This window comes from Aphelocoma coerulescens, chromosome 5, assembly GCF_041296385.1.
Source record: "Aphelocoma coerulescens isolate FSJ_1873_10779 chromosome 5, UR_Acoe_1.0, whole genome shotgun sequence".
NCBI lineage: Eukaryota > Metazoa > Chordata > Aves > Passeriformes > Corvidae > Aphelocoma > Aphelocoma coerulescens.
The window spans coordinates 16,964,320-16,984,687 of NC_091019.1; the positions used below are offsets into that span (position 1 = coordinate 16,964,320).

At 36.6% G+C, this 20,368-nt stretch overlaps 1 protein-coding gene across 8 annotated transcripts in view; it reads right to left on the minus strand.

The window, feature by feature from the left end:
- Nucleotides 1–20,368, minus strand: part of SOX6 (SRY-box transcription factor 6) — a 368,783-nt gene that overhangs the window by 201,467 nt on the left and 146,948 nt on the right. For all 8 annotated transcript variants that reach the window (XM_069016846.1, XM_069016845.1, XM_069016847.1 and 5 more), the window contains one exon: nt 15,914–16,124. In XM_069016846.1, the coding sequence (XP_068872947.1) occupies nt 15,914–16,124 (211 nt within the window). The remainder of the gene's footprint in view (nt 1–15,913; nt 16,125–20,368) is intronic.

Here is a 20,368-nt window from a genome sequence, read left to right on the forward strand (position 1 = left end):
AACTGATATAGCTTGTATTTAAGAAATTTCTAATGTGTTTTCATCCTCTTAACAAAGATAATTCACAATTTGTGTTCCATCATTTGTTTCAATACCCATTTTCCATTTATTTGGAAATACCTGCCCATTTTTACCAATTTTTCCTAACCACTTCTCAAATGAACACCAATAAGCCAAGTGGAAAAATAATTTTATATAATGACAGTAAAAGTATAATGTGTGGTATATTCTAATGTCCTGATGATTGACTCCTTCACTAGGAAAAATGCTGAGAAATTTTAATTTCTCATACACACGTGCCTGCATTTTTAACAACAGCAAAACTTCTAGGAATGATTCTGAGCTTTCCTTGAAGAAGGTCTCTTTTGTGAAGGTCTATATGTCTAATTAAGACGGCAAATCTTGGATATTTTTCATCACATAAAATTATTCCACTCTATTTTAAGGTAGTCTTGATTCCAAGTAAGAATCTCCAGCAGCACTGATCTGATATCATTATGTAGTGGGGAAAATGTTTTTGTTTACATTCATATAAAAGGGAAAGAAAAGCACATTGCTTATTAATATCTACTGAATTGTTTAAGAGGATTTTTAAGATACAAGTTAAAAGAATTTCATAATTTCAATTTCTCCTTTTCATTTAATAGTAGACATTCATTAGGACCCACACACTGTAATAAATTATAATAATTTCAAACAAGAATTAAATTACTAGGTACCTAGTGAAAGAGCCATTTTTTCTTAGGTACCCTGTAATCTAACTGTCAGATTTAAAATCTATTCCCAATCAACTCTTCACAACATTCACATTTATTCATCTATGCTAAATTAATAAAAGGTGTGAATAATACTGACAAAATTGATCATTATTGTTCATGTAGATTTAGAAAATTATAAGGTAATCTAAAATATAAAAGGAATTGAGGGAAACTATTACAGTTCTTATAAATAAATTCATCCTTTGCTATCTTTTTTTAAATCAGGAAAAATCTTCAGCAAGAATTTATTGAGATTGACTAGCAAAGCTATTTAATAAATTGCACATTTCAGAACAGAACTGCTTTTTTATTTCAAAGACTATTAAAAGTTGATGATGACTCTAATGCGACATGAGAGTTCACCCAAAACCTTAAAAAGTAATGCTGAAATACCAAACGAGCTACCCAATGTCAGATTGAATGCAATTTTTTTGTAGTTTGAGCCTAGGGTATGCCAAACATCTTCCACAAGGTCCTGAGTGAGCTCAAGTAACATGGAAGTAAATGGGAATTGGGAATTTTGGGATCACCCAGAATCCCTTGGAATCCAGATTTGACCGAATTCGCCAACTCTGTAAAACAAGCCAAGCATCCCTCCCCTTTATCTTGTAAACAGACATACAAGGGGACAGCATTCTCCAAGGAATTAAAGAAGGTTGTTACACAACCATCTTTCCTTGCATACAAACTTCTCAGCAAGCACCCACTGGATGCTATTCCTGCTCTAGTAAAATAAGAGACAATGTCTGCATCAGGCTCTCCTGTCCTTTGCACATTTGCAGTAATTCCTGCCATCTAACCTCAGTGACCCTCTCCCCCCTGACGGGGATCCCTGCAGATAAAGTAAAGCATGTCAACATCTGTTCCCATTCACACCGATTTTAATTTACAAAAAGAGCTTTGCTATTTTCAGAACAGGCTCCAGAGCACAATGACAGATTTAAGGCCTTTAATGGGGGTGCGTTTTGAGTGTGTCAGCGTTTCAGACTCACCAGGACTTGATTCTAAGGGGCTGCACCAAAAGAAGCTGCGGGGGTTTATGGAGCCACAGAAAGGGTGTTCTTCTCACTACCGTGCTATTTACCTACAAACCAGCTGGCAAAGTTTTATGTCCTTAACAAACCCCTGCATCTGCTGCTTTGACCAGAAATTGGAGATCTAGAGCACCAGGGATACAGTTCCTTCCCCTCCCATTTTCACTCTGTGCATTCCTTCTGCCACCACACACCTTTCTGAAATTCAGCATGTATTACTGGGGGGATGTTTTCCAAACTGCTTTCTCATGACAAAGCTCTGTTCTTAAAGATTTTTGAACCCACTGGTTTTTGTGAAAGCATAACCAGGGCAAAGCACTGTGTGGTTTTTGGGTTTGGTGGATTTTTTAAAAAAATCCCACAGTCCTTGGTCTCTCCTGCTCTATTACAAATGCTGCAATAAGTAACCATCATTTCTCCAAAGTTCTTTTAACTGGACATTATTTATCAATTACCCTTGTAAATCTAAAGAATTTATTCATCCCACTAGAAAGTTGCAGAGCACACAGACTGTGAGGATCACAGTGGTACAAAAACCATTCACAGAGTTCCAGGGAATTCATGGTGACTCAAAATATATTTTCCATCTCCTCAAGAGGGTTTAGAGTTTTTATAAAAGATATACAATATGAAGAACAACTTGGAGAAACAATGCACAAGTTGTGTTGTAATCACAGAACAGCTAAGACATGAGCAGCTGAGCAGAAGGAAGATGGGCAGTGGAATGCCATACAGTAATCAGCACTGTTGACTAATCAGAATTTGAGACACTAGAAGGTAATAAGGGTATTATAAAGAATGGCTTATTGAAGGAGCAGCTGTTTATGTGTAGCTCACTGTTTAAATGAATTCCACTAGATTGCCATGGTATGTTTTGGTTAAGAAAAAAAAGTTTTACTCAAAAAAGAAAAAAAAAGAAAAGAAAAAGATATATCAGGAAGGGCAAATACAAGGGAGTAAATATCTGTGTATCACGACCACAAGTACATAAATAGAAGTAGTTCTCTAGGTACTGGGGACCTCCAAAAAATGACATAAATTCAGTGGCCCTGGAAGTTACAAAAGAATATTCATTACTTAGGCAAAGCTTAAATGTCATCTTTGTTAGCCTCAACCACTGAGCGTTGTTGCCATGGGCACAAGAGCTGAGGTGGTTATGGAGGGTAATAGACAAAGAGGAAAAAACCAAGGGAAAGTGTAACTAAAACCAACTACAGAGCCATTTTAAGACATTTATATTTGCAACAGCAGCCAATAAACACAATAAATAAATTCAACCTCATTTACAAAAAAAAAAAAGCCAATTTTAATATCCCTCCCCATAAACATAGTAATAAAATAGTGCTATGATCTCAACTAGGAAAATCTAATTAAATAATGTAAAAAGACCAAAAATAGAAACAATATTCAAAATCATACAAGTGAAACCAACAACTCACCATAATGCTCAGACAATAATCATTTTCAAATCTATGTGCCATAGGGTTGTTCAACAGTTTTTTTGTTTGCTTGTTTGTTTTCAGAAATCAAGTTACAGTTTTGCTTTTCAAAATATCTTTGAAGAGTTGGGAGCAGGAATGAGGCTGCCTAACTGTAGTGGAAATTTATCATAATCCATTATTTAAAATATTCTACTTTGGACAGCAAGGGCTTGGTAATATTTAAAAGCAGTCAGCAAGAAGTGGAAACTCTGGTATCTTTTGTAACAGTTCACATGTCAGACTGGCAAAGTGCCCACAGTGTACGGCAGAAAAATCTATTTAATGTCTGCCCCACAAGGCGACATGAGGCTTGATTGGCAGAAAGCAGAGAGTGGCTTTTGATCATGTGTCCTAACAAGCAGTTCCAGCTCCTGTCTCTTCGGCTGAGCGGCTCCACATTACCTATTCAAACAGAAGTGACAGGCCACTGCACTACTCTTTGGCTCTAGTCTCACGCAGTGGGAGCTATGCTGGAGTCAGAGCCACTGATTAAATATATCACTTTTTCAAGACAAGCAGGTTGTCTGAATCAAAGTTGGACAGAATAGACTCAACATTATTAAAAGAGGATATAAAACTGGAGTTGAGTGATGTTAGGCCAGTGTGTACAGCCTCAGGGATTCACAGACTGACAAGGGGAATAAGGAACAGCAGAACTCATAAAGCAGGGTCAGAAATTAGCTGTGACACCTTGGCCATTTTCCCATCACTTCAGGGCCACTCTGTTTCAAATCCTGTAGTCTCTTTTTGGCCTTTTTTTAAATGATTTTCTGTGAGGAGAGGAGGAAGGGGGGTGTAAAAATCGTTCACTAGTGAAAGTTGCAAATTGCAGTTTTACAATTAGATATAAAACACTAGCCACATTTTGCCACCTAATATACTGTGTTTTCTAATTAGATTGTGGCTTTTTTCCTTGTATTCTCATCAGCCAAATTATTGTCATCAAATAATTTGTTGATACAGCACTGGCTACCCTTGCTCTAAGGAACAACCGAAAGCTGGGGAAAATGACTGAATAGAGATGCTTATTATATTGCCTTGTTAGTTCATTAACAAATTGGTTTGATTTTTGAGGTCATATGTCTGGCCACTGTCTGTTGTGTTACCTGATACACAGACACAAAAGGGCAACAGACATGATTCTTTGTCTAGTTATTATATCACAGAAACACCAGATACACTGAAACCTAGTGGAACCAATCCTCCAACTAAATTTTTAATTACAAGTATAGCTGCAGATGTAACAAAACCTATTAACAAAGCTGCAACAACCCCATTTAAACAGCTAAAAACACAGACTACAGAGGGAACAGAGGCTGAGGCAAAAGAAGCTTATCTTACTTAGTGATGCATGTGCATGCCAAACATACAAAATTATTTCTGGGCTATTCAAAATTCTGTAAAAAATATTTAAATTATGATACAAAATCTTGACAGATTTTTTCCAGAACTACTCCTGCAGTAATTCTATTGAAATTAATAGAGTCACCTCAGGAATAAACTTGGTTCAATATTTATTTTTCACTACGGCAAGTTCTTCTGACATTTTAACAAACCTCTGCCCGATGTGTTAGTTTTTGTTTCACTGTAAATATTTAAAAGTAATCTGCTTGTTACATATTTAAGATACGATAAGGACTGCTAAGACCTGCCCTGAGAAGCAGAGCTGTTTTAAATATTGAATATGCAGGTAAATTTTAAGATAGAGTAGAAAGAGCCGAATCCTGTCCTCATGCATATCCTGTAACACACACACAGCATTGCTATAAATGCAAACAGAATTCATTCTTAGGGTGGTGTTACACTAAGAAATTCAGTACAGAGCCCGTAATGTTTTTGGTGCCACTGCAGGCTCTCTAAGCTGTAGTGTTCAGACTTCTTCCAGATGGGTGAAAGAGCCTGCTTGCTTCAACATTTTCAAACAAATAAAAGACAGAAGAGTATTCAAGATGGGGTTTTTTAGGTTCAGTGAAGATCATGATTTACCATCGAGGGTGATGTCACATCAAGTTCTTTAAGAAATGTGAGCAGGCAGCACTGCATTACAGCTTCATGTCAAAATATGGCAAATGGTTATGTAAAGCATTAAGTAAAGCAGTTAACAAAAAGGAAGATGAAAATAAACAGCCATTCATACATAGGGCACTGTGCCCAGGAACTCTGGGCACCTATGTAAGTAAAACTAAAAATATATTATGATTAATAAAAGAAAACAGCTATTAGATACATTCCAAAATGCTAGGCTGTAGAACAAGACATTTTGGCACAGCTTTACTGATTGGCAGCCCATGTTAAAGACCGACCCAAGACTGCAACAGAGTGAGCACTGCTAGTCAGGACAGAGCAATGCTAACAGGAGCTCTCTGCAGATGTTTACACAGTACTTGCCCTCAAGACTATATTTAACAAGAACTATTGGCTTTTTTTTGAGGAATATCACAATCTGAACTTCACAAAAACACCAGCACTTCTTTATGTTATTAAAGCAGGACAGAAGAGGGTGGATTTTGACACATTAACAATTGCTTCGTTTTGGAGATCAGTGTGCCAATGAGCAAATAAGGAAGAAGCCTGGCTAGAAATACGAATTAGAAGGATTCCTCACAGTCCAAAATACACTTGTGAAGCACAGAAATATGTAGTCCAGAACACTGAATTGTGTTTTTATTCTTGGTTTTTGCTTTGTGCTCATCAGCTATGCACAGGGAAGTGAGAGCAGAGGCACAGGGCTAAAACTCAGATTATGCCGATGAACAGGGCTCAGCCAGGGCCTGAGCAAAAGTTCAGGAAGTATCAGACTTTATCATAATAAATTCCCTCTTGGCTTTAAAGGTACCAGCTCAGTCCTACAGTGCAGAGCTACTGGCTTTCAAATAAAACATGTTTGAGACAACACTTGGGGTTCTGTGTCCAGTTCGGGGCTCCCCAGTACAAGAAAGACGTGGGACTGGAGGAAGTCCAGGAATGGGTCACGCGGCAACCAAGTGACTGGAGCATCTTGCACATGAAGAGGGGCTGAGAGCACTGTGAGTGTTTAGGCTGGAAAAGAGCAGCTTCCAGGGGATAATATATAAATATCTTATGGCAGGAGTAAACAAGACAGATTCACGCTCTTCTCAGTGGTGCCCAGTGACAGGCCCAAAGGCAAAGGGAACAAAAGGGAAAACAGAAAAGTCCTTTGAAACATAAGAAATTCTTGCTTATTGTAAGGATGACCAAACACTGAACAGGCTGTAGATTTTACAGCCTTGGAGATACTCAAAAATTGACAGGACGTGGTTCTGAACAATCTGTTGTAGGTGATCCTGCCCTGTACAGAGAAGCCTACCCACCTCAGCCACTCCATGATCCTATGGAACCAACAGCAAACCGAGTGCACTAGAGCACAGATCGACCGCCACTAAAATAAACACAGTAAGGCTCTTTCTCAGATTGGCTGATGCACTCAAAACAAGAAAGCTGCTTTTAATGATGACATCCTAAATTTTATGATGCTGAACTGAGCAGTTCTTTGTAAAAAACAATAAATTCAAAAGCCAATTTCCTCCCTTACACTGCAAAAAGATTTTACACTTAGACTCTTACACTCTAGAAAGATTTCCAAATTTTTTAAGCTCCAATTCTTCCCATTGCAAATTTTAGTGAAAATAAAATTGTAAAAGAAAAAAAACTTAAATGAAGTAATATTTTAAATAGAAAAAAAATTTAGCTAGCCTCTCTAATTCCTACTCATATTTAATAATACTCAAAAGCAACACTGACATTGAATGGATTCAGGCTCCCTGTTAAGAATATTTGTTTGGGGTTAATTAGCATGGCTGAAGACTAATCTTAATAATTGTTTGTTGCTTCCACTGGAGGCAGGTTTCTCTCACAAACAAAGTGGTATCTTGGAGTTTCAGAATGAAACACAGAGGTGAGAGTAGCTACTCTCTCCACTGGATGAACAAGACAGCCTGAGCATGCAGCTGCCTCGTGCAGCCAGGCAGCAAGTGCCTCTGTCTCTCCTGTGGCAACCAAATAAAGTTGTCAAAATTATTTTTAAATAATGATAAAGTATCTAAACCAAATACTGTATAGAAAAATAAGGAATATATCAGCATTTAAAGTGTATATGCTGCTGAGCATTTTTACTGTCATTTCTTTAAGAAAAGCAGATCTAATTAGCTGTATCTCCAAAGTGTGTACCTAGCATTTTTATTATGTATTATAACATTTTGCTTAGAGTTGACATTTTTATTCTGACAAGGACTGTCTGGAGAGCTCTCAATAAATAATACATTTACAATTTTCAGTAAATAAGCACTGGACACAAATCGTTATCCTTACTTACAGCTGCCCCTCTCTAATAGTGCTTTTACAAGTAAGGTGACTATTCAGTCTAATGCAATATTCTCAGTGCTGGGAAGATATTTTCATTCATTACCCCAGTCACAAGCACTTAAAGCACTTTTAGGCCCTGTTGCAAACCAGCAGGAATGGAAAAGCAAGTAAGACCAACTACAACTAAAGTCCATCACCAAAGAAATCTGCCATTCACTCTCCAGATTTTGGAAAATACAATGGCATATGAGATCAGCCATGTTTGAGCCCTACTTTTCTCTTGTATCCTTACATTTACATTAGCAATTTTAGGAAGGGAAGTATCCCAGTCTAGTCCCTATTATTAACCTGATGACTACAAAAGGCATTTCAATTGCCATTTCAAAGCATGATCTGATCATAATGTTGTTTGTGTCACAGAACATCAGAAACCACTGGAGTTTATTTTTCTGTTGCCAAGATTGTGCAACTGAAGCAACTCTCCATATTTTTACAGCTATTTACTCACTTATACTCCCTAGCACAGAGCTCACTGTCAGTTGTACCTATTTGTACTGATCTTGCCTTTTTTACTGCCCCTAGAAAAAAGCTGGCTTTTAAGATGTGTTTTTTAATAATGCTTTCACAATACTAATAACATACAAATAGTATAAAGATAACAGGTGTTTAACCATGTCTTAAAAGGAGATAAAAGTGTAGAGGAACATAGTGCAGAAAATTATATTGGATGGAAGCATTGGGACAATTTATCACACAATAAGAGATAAATTGTTTCTAACAATGGAGAACTTTAGAATTGAGAGGCACAGTGGGATTAATGAAAAAGTGAAAATGAGATTATCCCTGAAGGTAAGACATTGGAAAACACATCTCTGGGGAGGAACTGACTGGAATGGTCAGATGATGGCAAAGATTTCAGCCTTTATCATTACAATCTGTCCTGGTCTACAGCTTAAGTTCAGAGATAACGAGAACCGGTTCAAGGTGCATTTGTTCCAATGAAAAGGATTTTACTCATGTCACATATTTTAGATTGAATAAAGAAGTTTCTTCAACATAATATAAGAACCTCAAAATGGTGAAAGAAAATACTGGCTCAAGAATAAAAAATTGTCATGGCTAGAATGTATTTTCCAATCTTCAGAATTGAGTCCTGAATTTCAGACTCTTCCCCTATCAGGATCAACTCTGTGTCAGCAAAAGCAACAATCTTGTAGAGGTGCACATGTACAAAGCTTCAAAAAGAGAACAACCTGCACTGGGAAAATGAACCTTCAGAAAAGTAGAAGCTCCATAAAATTCCATGGATCCTACACCTAGGGAACTGTCTGACAGTAACCAAAGTGTATTTTTTCCTGACAGGTTCTCTAGTGACTACCATCAGACTCACCAGTTTCTTGTTGATGATCCTGAATAAGAACTAAGAAGGGACATGAAAACCTCTTAGCAAGATAGATGGTCTAACTAATCTATCAAGTTATTCATGTAGATCTCATTCTCCATGATACCTATGTAAAAGTCTGTACTATTCTCCATTTGTGTGCCATGAATTAATTCCAGAACCAAGAAAAGTGAAGAGAAGCTTTCAAATGTAGCATGAGACATACTGAAAAGTGCTGAAAAATTCCTATATCCACACAGAACCTGTGAGTAATGATTAGATTCTCAAATGCTACAGCACTGGGTAAGACTGTAGTGTAGGCAGCCAGATAAATACAAAGATGATGTGGAAAGATGATGATTTGTGCCAGTTTTCTAAAAAAAAATTGTGAGATAGAATTTAATCACAAAATACTACTCTGAAAGATTCAAAATATATAAGAAAGTGAATAATCAAAAATGCCTAAATTCTGACTCAGAATGATAAATAAAAATACAAAACAAAATATTAATGGCAAGACACAGTACGGTTACACAGACTGAGTCTCTCTTTGCAAAAAAAAATTATTTAAATGTGTGTTGCATTCTAAATTTCATTAAATGAAAGTACATGAATGGAATGAATTTCTAAAATAAAAATCAAATACAACAGAGAGAAGGAAAATGGGTTGCATCTTCTTTTAGTTACCTGGAAAATAATCCTAGAAAGCACTTCCTTTGTAGTAATGTTCCAAAAAGAGGTCCAAAATTACTTTAACACATTAAGACATAGGAATTCACTGTAGACTTCAACAAATGAATCCTTAGAAATTTTATGATCTATGAAACTTCCATAAATAGAAGAATGTTTTTTCTAAAATATATTGCAATGGAAAAGAATATATTGCAATGGAAAAGAGTGACCAAAATGATTTACCAAGATAATTGGAATTTAAAAAACAAAAACAAAACAAAAAAAAGAAAAACTACAGTCAAAAAGAGAGAAATAATAAGTTGCTAATAAGTTGCATTTAATTACATGGTAGGGAGGTAAATAATTGAAGAAAGCAGCAATTTAGGAAAATGTGCTTCATATCTCTCCTTTAACTTGGTCTGAGTCATCTATTTATTTTCTGGACATTTGGGATTTTGTGTTTTTATTTTGGAAGCAAGTGTAGAGTTTAGAAGAGAAATTCTCTTTCTTAGATGCCACTATATATGGCTTCCTACAAAAAGCAAATAAAAGTATTAAATTAACGATATGTATAACTGATTCTGAATTTTCTTAGCAAAAGTGATTTCTAAGAAAAAAAAGGGAAACACAATGAGGGTGGTACCAAGCAGATATGGTAGGGTTTTTCAAAGGTGATGAAAGGATTTTGAAGAAGATGGGCTTTTTCATATCCAAAAATAAATGCCAGTGACCATTTGAAAATTTCATCGATATCACAAAGAATAGAACAGCAGTAATAAGTCATTTTTATTGATTACTTTGGGTAATCCTAATACCAAAACCCAGTAACATTTTTGAAGCCTTGAAATAGGACAAAATATCTGGATCCGTTAAAGAAAAAGAAGAGCAAGGGTCTGGAAATACGGAGTGTATGAGGATAGCCAGGGATCATGCCTTCATCAGTGGAAAATGTGGGTATCCAGCACGCCACCAAACAGATAACTTGAATTAAATCTCTGCAAAAAGTCTGAAAAGCATTTAAAAATATTCACTGACCACAAATGGTCAACTGCTCACTTCTAGGACTCATCCACCAAAGAGAGCTCCTGACATGTAATGGCCTCAAAGGTTATGCTTAAAACTATACTAATAAACAAGTATACACATCTGAAATCTCTCTGTTCTCAGCTGTGGCAGGCTTAAAACAAAGAATACAAAATGGAAGCTCTCCATTCATTTAATACAATATAATACACACAGACTCTCAAAAAAAGAACCCAAAATAACCATAATAATAAGAAAAAACCTAACAAAACCTAAAAAAGAAAAAAAATGCAACCAAAATGGTTTTGCCAATGTGGACTTCTAAAACACAGTATGTGAAAATCTAAGTTTTTTTACTTCCCAATGAAATTAGCAGGAAATTTGTAGATTTGTGTGTGAAATATTTCAGTAGACTGTCCTTACTGCAGTGATAGAAAATTTTATTAGGGAAGTGTTAATCTATTTTAAGTCAAAATAACAGAAAGTGTTCAATTATTATTAACACATGAAGCTGGAGAAAAAAATAACAAAACACAAAATCAGAAAAACCACCCCTACTGAGTAATGTAAGATTTTCCCTACTGCATATAGAATTAATAATACATGTGAACCCTTAATTTTTAATTTAGATATCCACCCACATATCCACCCATAGAGAGAGAGTACAAACAGGTGCACATGACAGAGAAGAGATGGAAATTTGTGAATATACTACCCTTTATATAGATGTTCATTATAATCCACCATGCATACACAGAAATCTTTGATCTCTGAATGTTCAACTATGGTCTTCAAGGAGGAAACAAGAATGGGAAGCACTTTATAAAAAGCTTGTGCTAGAATTGTGAACTGAGCTTGGTTGAAAAATGATACTGTATACATTGCTCAGAATCAAGGTCAAAAGTGAATTAGGAATCCAGGCCCTGAGTAATGAGGGCTTAGCACTCAGCAGAAATGACATGCCCAGTTTCCAGCTCAGAAGTGCCAGCTGACCTGCCAACCTAGCATTCCAGATCTGAAAGGGGGAAATCTGCTCTCCTCGCTACAGACAAGATGTGTACTACTAATTATTGCTCCTAGAGGCTTATGATGAAGTACAGTAGGATAGTTGTCTGGAAGCCAATTCTCAGCATAGAATTCAGGCAGCCCAGGCTGTAAATCTGTCTCACAAAAGTAACATAAGCAATATTCAGAAAGAAAAGTCTTTTACTTAAAGGGGATAGAAAAGGAAAGAAGCAGTTGGACCATACTGTCTAATATAAACTCTTCGTTTTGAGCTTTGAAGAGCTTTAATACTTGATTTTACTGGAGGATACTTCCAAAGAAAAAAGCCAGTAAAACAATCCTTTGGCTCATAGAATAACTAAGATGAATATACTGAAGTCATCCAAGAGGCCCTAGAGTATAATGTTGTTGATTAAATTAGACACCTGTTCATTTCTGACCTCCTCTGTCTTATGAGAACACATGTCAGCAAAGTCTTTACATACTCAAATTAACTCTAAATATTTGTAGCATTCTTTTCTTTTTCAATTACAATTTTCTCATCAGTTTTCTCATTTCCAAATCATTACAAATTAAGACACAGGAGTGCTGTAGTGTACAAAAAATGCAAATACTGGACCACGAAGTCAATAAAAAAATGTTGTTTATCCTGTAATGTTGGTAATCTTTGTTCAGACTACAAATAAAGCTAAAAATATACCTAAGGTATATTCCTGTGTGAGGCACCCGTGTTCCCACATCATACACAAGACATGACACTGGCTGAAGCACTATTATTAAAGAGAGATTAAAACAGCTGTACATTATGCTGAAGCACTCACTCTTCCCTTTACAAACAGACGGTCCTGGATTACAAGCAGCACTTGACCATTTAAATCACTACAACAACCAGATTTAACCAGCTGGGCCATATTCTCTTAGGCAATGCCTGTTGACCTCCTCAGCCACAGCTGCTCAGATGAAATTCTCATTAGACAACTTATTTTCAGGAGCCAAAGGACTCTGATTAAATATATCTATTTAGACACGATAAAGTCTTCCAGTATATATTACTTTTCCAACGTCATGAGGTACAACAGAGACCACAAGTAGTATATACAAGCATGACACCTAATATCTGAGTATACAGCACAAAGTATTTAAGTATTTGACCCCAACAGCCCCTATTTCTCAAATTCAGATGCTACAGACGGACCAGAAAGTTACTATGTAACAAAATTAAGAGAGACTTTTCGCTGTGCTGGTGTGGGGTTAGATCTGATGACTGGAATTCTTGAGCTCTTTACTCCACTTTTAACTCTACAATTAACTTGACATATGACGGTGTGTTAGCCCAAATCCCACAGCTACATCAATGGTCATGGAGGTCATCCCTATAAAAGAGGCTAACATGAACTATTACATTCTTTTAAAGGAGACATTCAAGACTTAAAGCCCCACACCACGGTATACAGTAGAAACACAGGTCTTTTCCCCATGTCATTCATTAAACCAATTATATTATTCTCTCTAGTTCTTAAAAAAACAGAAGGTATTTTTCAATTTGGGTAAGCAATTTTGTGGCAGGGCAGGACTTAGTACACAAAGAGCTCCTCAATTGCATTGGTTGCATACCATTTTAAGAAAAGAACTGCAGAGAAACATATTTTAAAGGATTGATATTAAAGAACATCATGTATAGTATGTGTGTGATCAGGCTTTTAATTAGGTTGTTTAAAAGACATTTTAAGAGGGCAATACAGTTTCATAATCTCCGACCTCATTTCTCCAACTGACTGCACACCATTAAAACAGTCTTAAAATAGTAATTATTTTTAAAACATTTTAATCAAACAAGCATGGAGAGTTGTTTTTTTTTTAATTCAGAGAAACCTCTGAATACTGAAATAGGTATTCAAATCTCTTCTAATAATTTTGATATTCCTGGTCTACACAGAAGTTTAGAAAGATTGAAATTCCTAAATCTTACATCCTGAAGAATTTCCAATCCTTCTATTAATAATTTTTCTATGTTAATTTATATGGTATCAGCCAGATATCCATTAATTATTTTCTGTTAAACTTAAGTAACTTTTTTTTCCTACAGAACCTGCTGGATGAATTGAAAAGAACTTAACACAGAACTGTAAACTCATCACAGAATGGCCTGGGTTGGAAGAGACCTTAAAGATCATCTAATTTCCACCCCACTGCTGTAGGAAGAGACACTTTTCATCAGACCAGGTTGCTCAGATCTCCATCCAACCTGACCTTAAACACTTCCAGGGAGGCGTGTCCACAGCTTCTCTGGGCAACCTGTGCCAGAGCCTCACCACCCTCACAGCAAAGAATTGTCTCCTAGTATCTAATCTAAACCTAACCTAAACACGAAGATACAGTCAAATACCTTTGAACTTACAAGCAGACTTTAGAATAGCTTTCCAGTATAATGTGGTCCATAAAAGGCAAGATTATTTTATAGATCAAAAATGACCTTTATTTCACAGCTGGTGAGAACACATGGTGTGGAAGGCTCTGACTCAGAGAGAGGGATCTCTCTGCTCTGCACTCTTAAAACAACCAGTGTATACTAACACAGGGGAAGTGCAGAAAATTCTTGAGAATCCATACAAAAATAAGCTATGAAATGCTTGAATCCCTACAGATAGATACAATGTTTAAACTTTTTGATGCACATTTTTATTAGCTCACCATCCAGGACACTCCTGGAAAAGCCTTAGCTGTGGCATCAATATAATCAACAGCAACTTGTGCACTCCTGCAGCAAAGAACGAGCCAAGACCTTTGATTAATATGGGGTGTCGAACGACTGCTACTGACTGCAGAAAACAACTTTGCCAAAGTAATATTTAAAATAGTTTTCCTAGCCTAACCACCAAATCTAAGAAATCAATTTTTAAAAGAGTGATCTTTACAGCTGAAAACAGACAGATGGTAGTAAAGAATCTGGGACATTCTCTCTTTAGATGTTTCACCAGCTTCAGAAAGGACACCTATAGAACATACTGGCATTTAACAATTATGCCAAGAAATTTGGAAGCCTACTTCCATTACAACATGATTTTATTCCATATTTAAACATATTATTGTATCAACTTCAATTTTAATTGAAATCTGCATTGCTACATGGAGCCAAAGGAACTTAAAGTGCACTGTTTGAAGTGCACTGTGACCATACCATGAAGTTGAGGAGTCAAAATAATTCTGAACTCATTCATATTTCAGAGGAAAAATGAATCACAAAGTTCTACTGCCTTGTGGGTCTGCTACATTATAAATATTCTTCCTGGGTTATTTTTAATGCCACAAAACAGAACTGGTAAAATATCTAAGAGAATCTACACAGATGCCTCCACACCTGTTTTTCTATTTCAGAGCCTCCTGCTCTCACAGCTTCCCTGATTCAAACTCATGTATGAGCTCACAGACTAGAAGGTATTGTTGCAGAACCAAGTGAGACTTCATTCTACTTAGCATGGGGAGAAATTTTCATGGTGGGCCCTGACTGCGTGCACACATACACCGATAAACTCACTCTCCAATTCTGTTTGTTTCCTACTATGGCCAAAATCTTAGCAAAATCGATGAAAGTATCTGAGTAAGGACTAGCCACATAAACTGCCTCAGCACTCAAAGATTTGTCCTCATTTTTATCTCTGTTTTAATACTTGTAACAATATCTAAGGAGACTGTTAAAAAAAAAAAAAAAAAAAGACATTTCTTCCTCTGTAATTCTATCTATATAGGTCAGAACTATGTACTTTTACACTTAAAACTGTTTCCCATTCTCCTAGTTACAGATGCTGGGTCATTCAAGAGGAGAATTTTTAAGGCAAAAAAAACCAGCTCATGTTTTATCCATTCTTATTGTTAAAAATAAACATTTATCTTTTAAAAGAAAAACAAATACAATTGAAGAATATCCCTCACAACTATAAAGCCAGTTAAGAATTCATCATAACCTAAGATGCAAGAGATGAGTTCTCACCAAATCCAACATTCTTGCTTTGACTCACAACCAAGACAATTTTAAAAGTTTTTAAAAACTGGCATATTTGTCTAAAATCCCTAATGGATCTCAAACTACCATTGCCATGGAAACGTGTGAGTAACTTTATCCTAGCCTTTACCAGTTACTCAGTTTTATGGCTCTTGATACCCAACACATCCTTTATGCCATAAAAATTATAGGACTGAGGGGTTGGGGGAACTGTATCACTCTTATCCAGTGCATACCTTCTTGCTCAGTCCTGGTCATTTCTTCTAGTTTCTTCTGCTTCAGTGTGTCCACCACATCTGCTAGGCTTCCTTTGCGGCGCTCCGGCGTTCCAAAATTAACACTGGTCATTAGCTCGCTGCGCTCACGACCTCCTTCGTCGGGCTTGTTTGGTGAGGTAGAGGTATTTCGGAAGGAATATAGGGAACATAACTTATTACTCTCTGACTCCTGCAAAGAAACAGAACAATGTCAAAACGGGCAGGTAAAAGCTGAAAGCATTATTTCTTAGTCTGTAATACTAACAACCCTACATGTATCCTTCAGTTTCTAAAATGAGAATCATGACTTGAATTTCTTCATGCCAGTGTTTTCCATGGGCACTTTTGTCCTTAAGTCTAGTTCTCTCCATGTTTCTAACATTCATACTTCATGCCTGAGATAATCTTCATCAAGGATTTCCCTTGTCAGGAACAAGCCACTTCAACATTTTTTAACTAATAATGTGTTAAGCTTTTACAGTTCTCTTTAGCTCCTTAACTAAGGACAATACATGTAGCACTCAGGAAGAAAGTACGGGCAAGGACAAATTATTCCTGGATAAAGCCTCAGCTAATGGAAAACAACATAACTTTAAAACCAGAGAAAACATTAGGCCAACAATGACTGAGGAGCAAGGAATCTACTTCACAGTTAAATAAGGCTTATGGTATGTGTCTATCCATGCTCTTTATCCAGTCTATCCATACTGCCCTTTAAATTAAATTTAAGTTTTTCTTAAAGAATGAAGGTTACAATGCCTCTAATAAAGAAAATGAAATGTTATTTTCAGGCCAACATAGGCAAGAATGAGCAAGGAAATGGGGTTATGACAGAACAAGTCATGTGCCAACACATAGGTAGGAAGACATGTATCAGAGGTGTTATACAGTCAAAAACATAGAAGTAAAAAAGGGTTCATTCTCCTCTGTCAATAAATAGAGTTTATTTGAGTAAAAATTTAAAAAAAAAAAAAAAAAAAAAAAAAAGGGCATCACAAAGCAATGACTAATTACGATTCTCCTCAATTTTGTGATATCACCCAACAGTGGAGCCTTTCCTGAACTTCTCTGGCTCAGACTTGTCATTCCCCCAGTCATACTTGCAACATTCACAGCATCTCTGCTTTCACAATTTCAGCTAAAAAGAGAAGAAGGCCTTGGATTTGTCCTCAAAAACTCAACCACAAGAATTTCTCGCACACTTCCCTTTCCAAAATTACTCTTCTATTTTAATTTTTAATAATGCCAGGCTAGGACTGCTGAACATTTGGGGTTAAAAAGTACTGATTTTTTTGTTTGTTTCTTTACGGTTTGCCTAGAAATGTTAGTGTGTATATTAGATTTCATGAAACATACTCTGTTTAAAATTAAAAAGCATTAATAGTGACAATACATTTAAAAATTAAGAGATGAATAAATAGTCTTTTCAAAAACTATTCTCGCAATGCATAGTGTTCCCCATAACAATGGTATTCCTGCTACTTTATGAACTGAAAATACCCATTTTCAGAGCACTGAAGAAACTTGTGTTCTGAAGAAAGGCTAGGAAGCATTAGCCATCAGCAACAACACTAGGCAAAAATCTTTGCTTCAGTCTGGAAGAGATTAAGAAGTAGCTGTGCAATGTATCAGGAGGAGCAACACCAACAGTGAGCAAGCCGGGTGACTCGGGGCTGGGGACAGTGCAGGAGGAGGAGGTGACACATCTTCAAGCACAGCAGTCTGTGATCAGCACAGCACTGTTACAGTCACTGGAGAAGGAGGCAACACTTGCTAGGGATGCTGCAAACGTATTTATTCACTAAGACAGGAAATTAGAAGACACTATCTCGTCCCAGTGCCAGCAGACCATCATCAACACAGAAGGAGCGACAGAGGCTTTGCAGGCACAAACAGAAAGAGAGGTGACGTGGAATAAAAATTTTATCTTTGTTTTTTCAGCAAACAAACATTAACGAATTTTTCATTCCATCCATTTGTATTCACTGAAGAATCAAACATCACAGAGAACAATATCTTAGACCAGGTATAGGGATGAACTTATTTAGCTGCCTTTAAAATGGAAAGCTTTCATGTATTTTATTGTTTCTGAAAACTACTTTGTATTTTTCTTAAAACTTGGTCTTACAATTGCGATTAAAAGAGCATCTTCTAATATTTTTCAAATGTAAAGCCCGAATTTCTATAATCCCTTTCCTCAGTGAAGAATTAATACTACATACTTCAGCACTTTCACCTTTGAGGGTGACAGTATAAGAGCAACTTAGTAATTTTAAAGGAGTTTTTTCTCCAGAGAGCAATATCCTCTTACGGTACATGAAGCACACCCATCAGGCTCAATGCAGGGGTTTCATGCTCCCAGCAAGGAACACTAAATCTATTGTTTAGGCCGGAAACAAGAAGATAAGGCAAATCTGTGGAGCAAGTAGGAATAACAGAATGTTCTCCCTCCTGATAACCTCTCCTGTTCCTCGTCTGGACATACACATGGTCCAGCACAATGTTCCCTTGCTGTAATGAAAGACTCCCCTAGTCCTGCCTCCATCAGGCAGCACATTCACCCTTCCTTTTCTTGCCCAAAAGACTGCAATAGCCACAACAGAGATGAGACAAGTTTAAACTCCACAAAAATGATGCAGATTTAAAGAAGGGAGGCAGAATGACTGCCTTTGCAGGTTTGTCCAATTAATAAACTATTTTATATTGCCAGTTTTGTGGACAATTAAAATCTAGAAAAAAAATAAAATTAAAAATGCATTTGCAATGTTTCTAGTTTTGTTAAGGCCTACAGCAGGTAGAGCAGGTTTTATTGACCTCACAGTAATGCTAACTAGATAGACCAAAACACAAGTGGAGTATTCCTGTTATTTTTTTCTCTAGAACGTTGATTCAACGTTATTTGAAGAGAAGATGCTACTGCAGCATTCAGCTTGTTGAAAATTAAATAAATGGTGCAGCATATTTATGAAGGATTTTAATTTTCATGATGGACCCTATAACCTTTTGCAGACCACTTGTCATGGCATGTCAGGTTTGTCCCAGCACCTCACCCACTGCAAGACCAAAAGTGCAATTATCACATACATCTGATGCAGACCTGGCTATCAAAAATTAGTTTGCATTGACATGCACAAGCAGCACACAAAGACCCTCCTAATACATCCTTGTGGCCCAGACATCCTCTGAAAATAGTCTAGTGGATCTTGTGTGTTGTCTGAAACTAGGGATATCTCCTCTGCAAGTTGTTAGTCCTCTTGCTCTAATGCATAAAGTACTCTCCCTAGAAAGTGTAGAGTTCAGATGGAAAAGGACCACCACTAAACTAGTACAAGCCTGTGAATTCATGGTTAGGAAAGGAGAAGCTGGTCCTTTTGAATATGGAACAATTCGATAAAGACATCTCTTATCCTTAATACATTTTTGAAGCCACCTTTTACAGAATGAGAAATTCCCACTTTGTTTGACCTGAAGAGAGAAAAGAAAGGATGCTATTAAGGGTTTTTCTCATGTATTTTCCAAGACCATGGAAGAGGAGGTAAAGACAAGTGCCGAGTCAAGATCAACTCAAATGTTTTCATTTCGCAAAATCCAAGTGAGAAGTCCATCAGCACTGATGAAAATTCTCCATGAAAGTCAAATTTCTCAGCATCTCTGATTAAAAAAAAGAAAATGAATAATAGAGTATGACTGATATGAGTATCCACTTAATGTATGTGGACATAATCTGGTCCCCAAATTCGCCCAGTAGATCCATAATACACTAGACAAGTGACACATCCCTGAATTCTCAGGTTTAAAATTCATATATTTCTGTAACGTATTTAAGTCTAAACTTGAAATAATATCTTCAACATGTGACATTTCCCTTTGAAAGGCGCATTTTTCAAGGTGTGCTATTCTTGCCAATTTCAGTGATTTCCAGGTAAGGAGGGGGAAAATACAGAAAATAAAAGCAGATAAATAGCAAACATTTAGCCTATGGATAAAAGATTTAACACAGGGCATGCTTCTTCAGGATCCCACTCTGTCTTTTCTGGATTTATAAAACTATCCTCCCACTTACACACGAATACTGGATAAACATAGAGCTGTTTATGTCTGCACCAGAATGCTCAAGGGGATATCTGTCCACCACAATGGAGGCATTTCCAGATAGGCTTCCAACATTTGGCAAACCATAAAATTTGAAGACAGCACATTAAACAAAAAGAGAACAAATCGGAATGTTTAAACAACATGTACAATGATTTTGTATCTTAATTTTTCCTCTTTTCCTGTGTCAGAAAAAAATGCTTTAAGTTGTAAAGGTATTTATTTGCAGAGATGACTAAGCCAGAAAAATCTTACTGCCCAACACCTGAAGAGAGAAACTCAGTCTAGAACAATTATTTAAGCTGCTTACTATTCAGCAGGGGCAAAACTGAGTCTATTTTT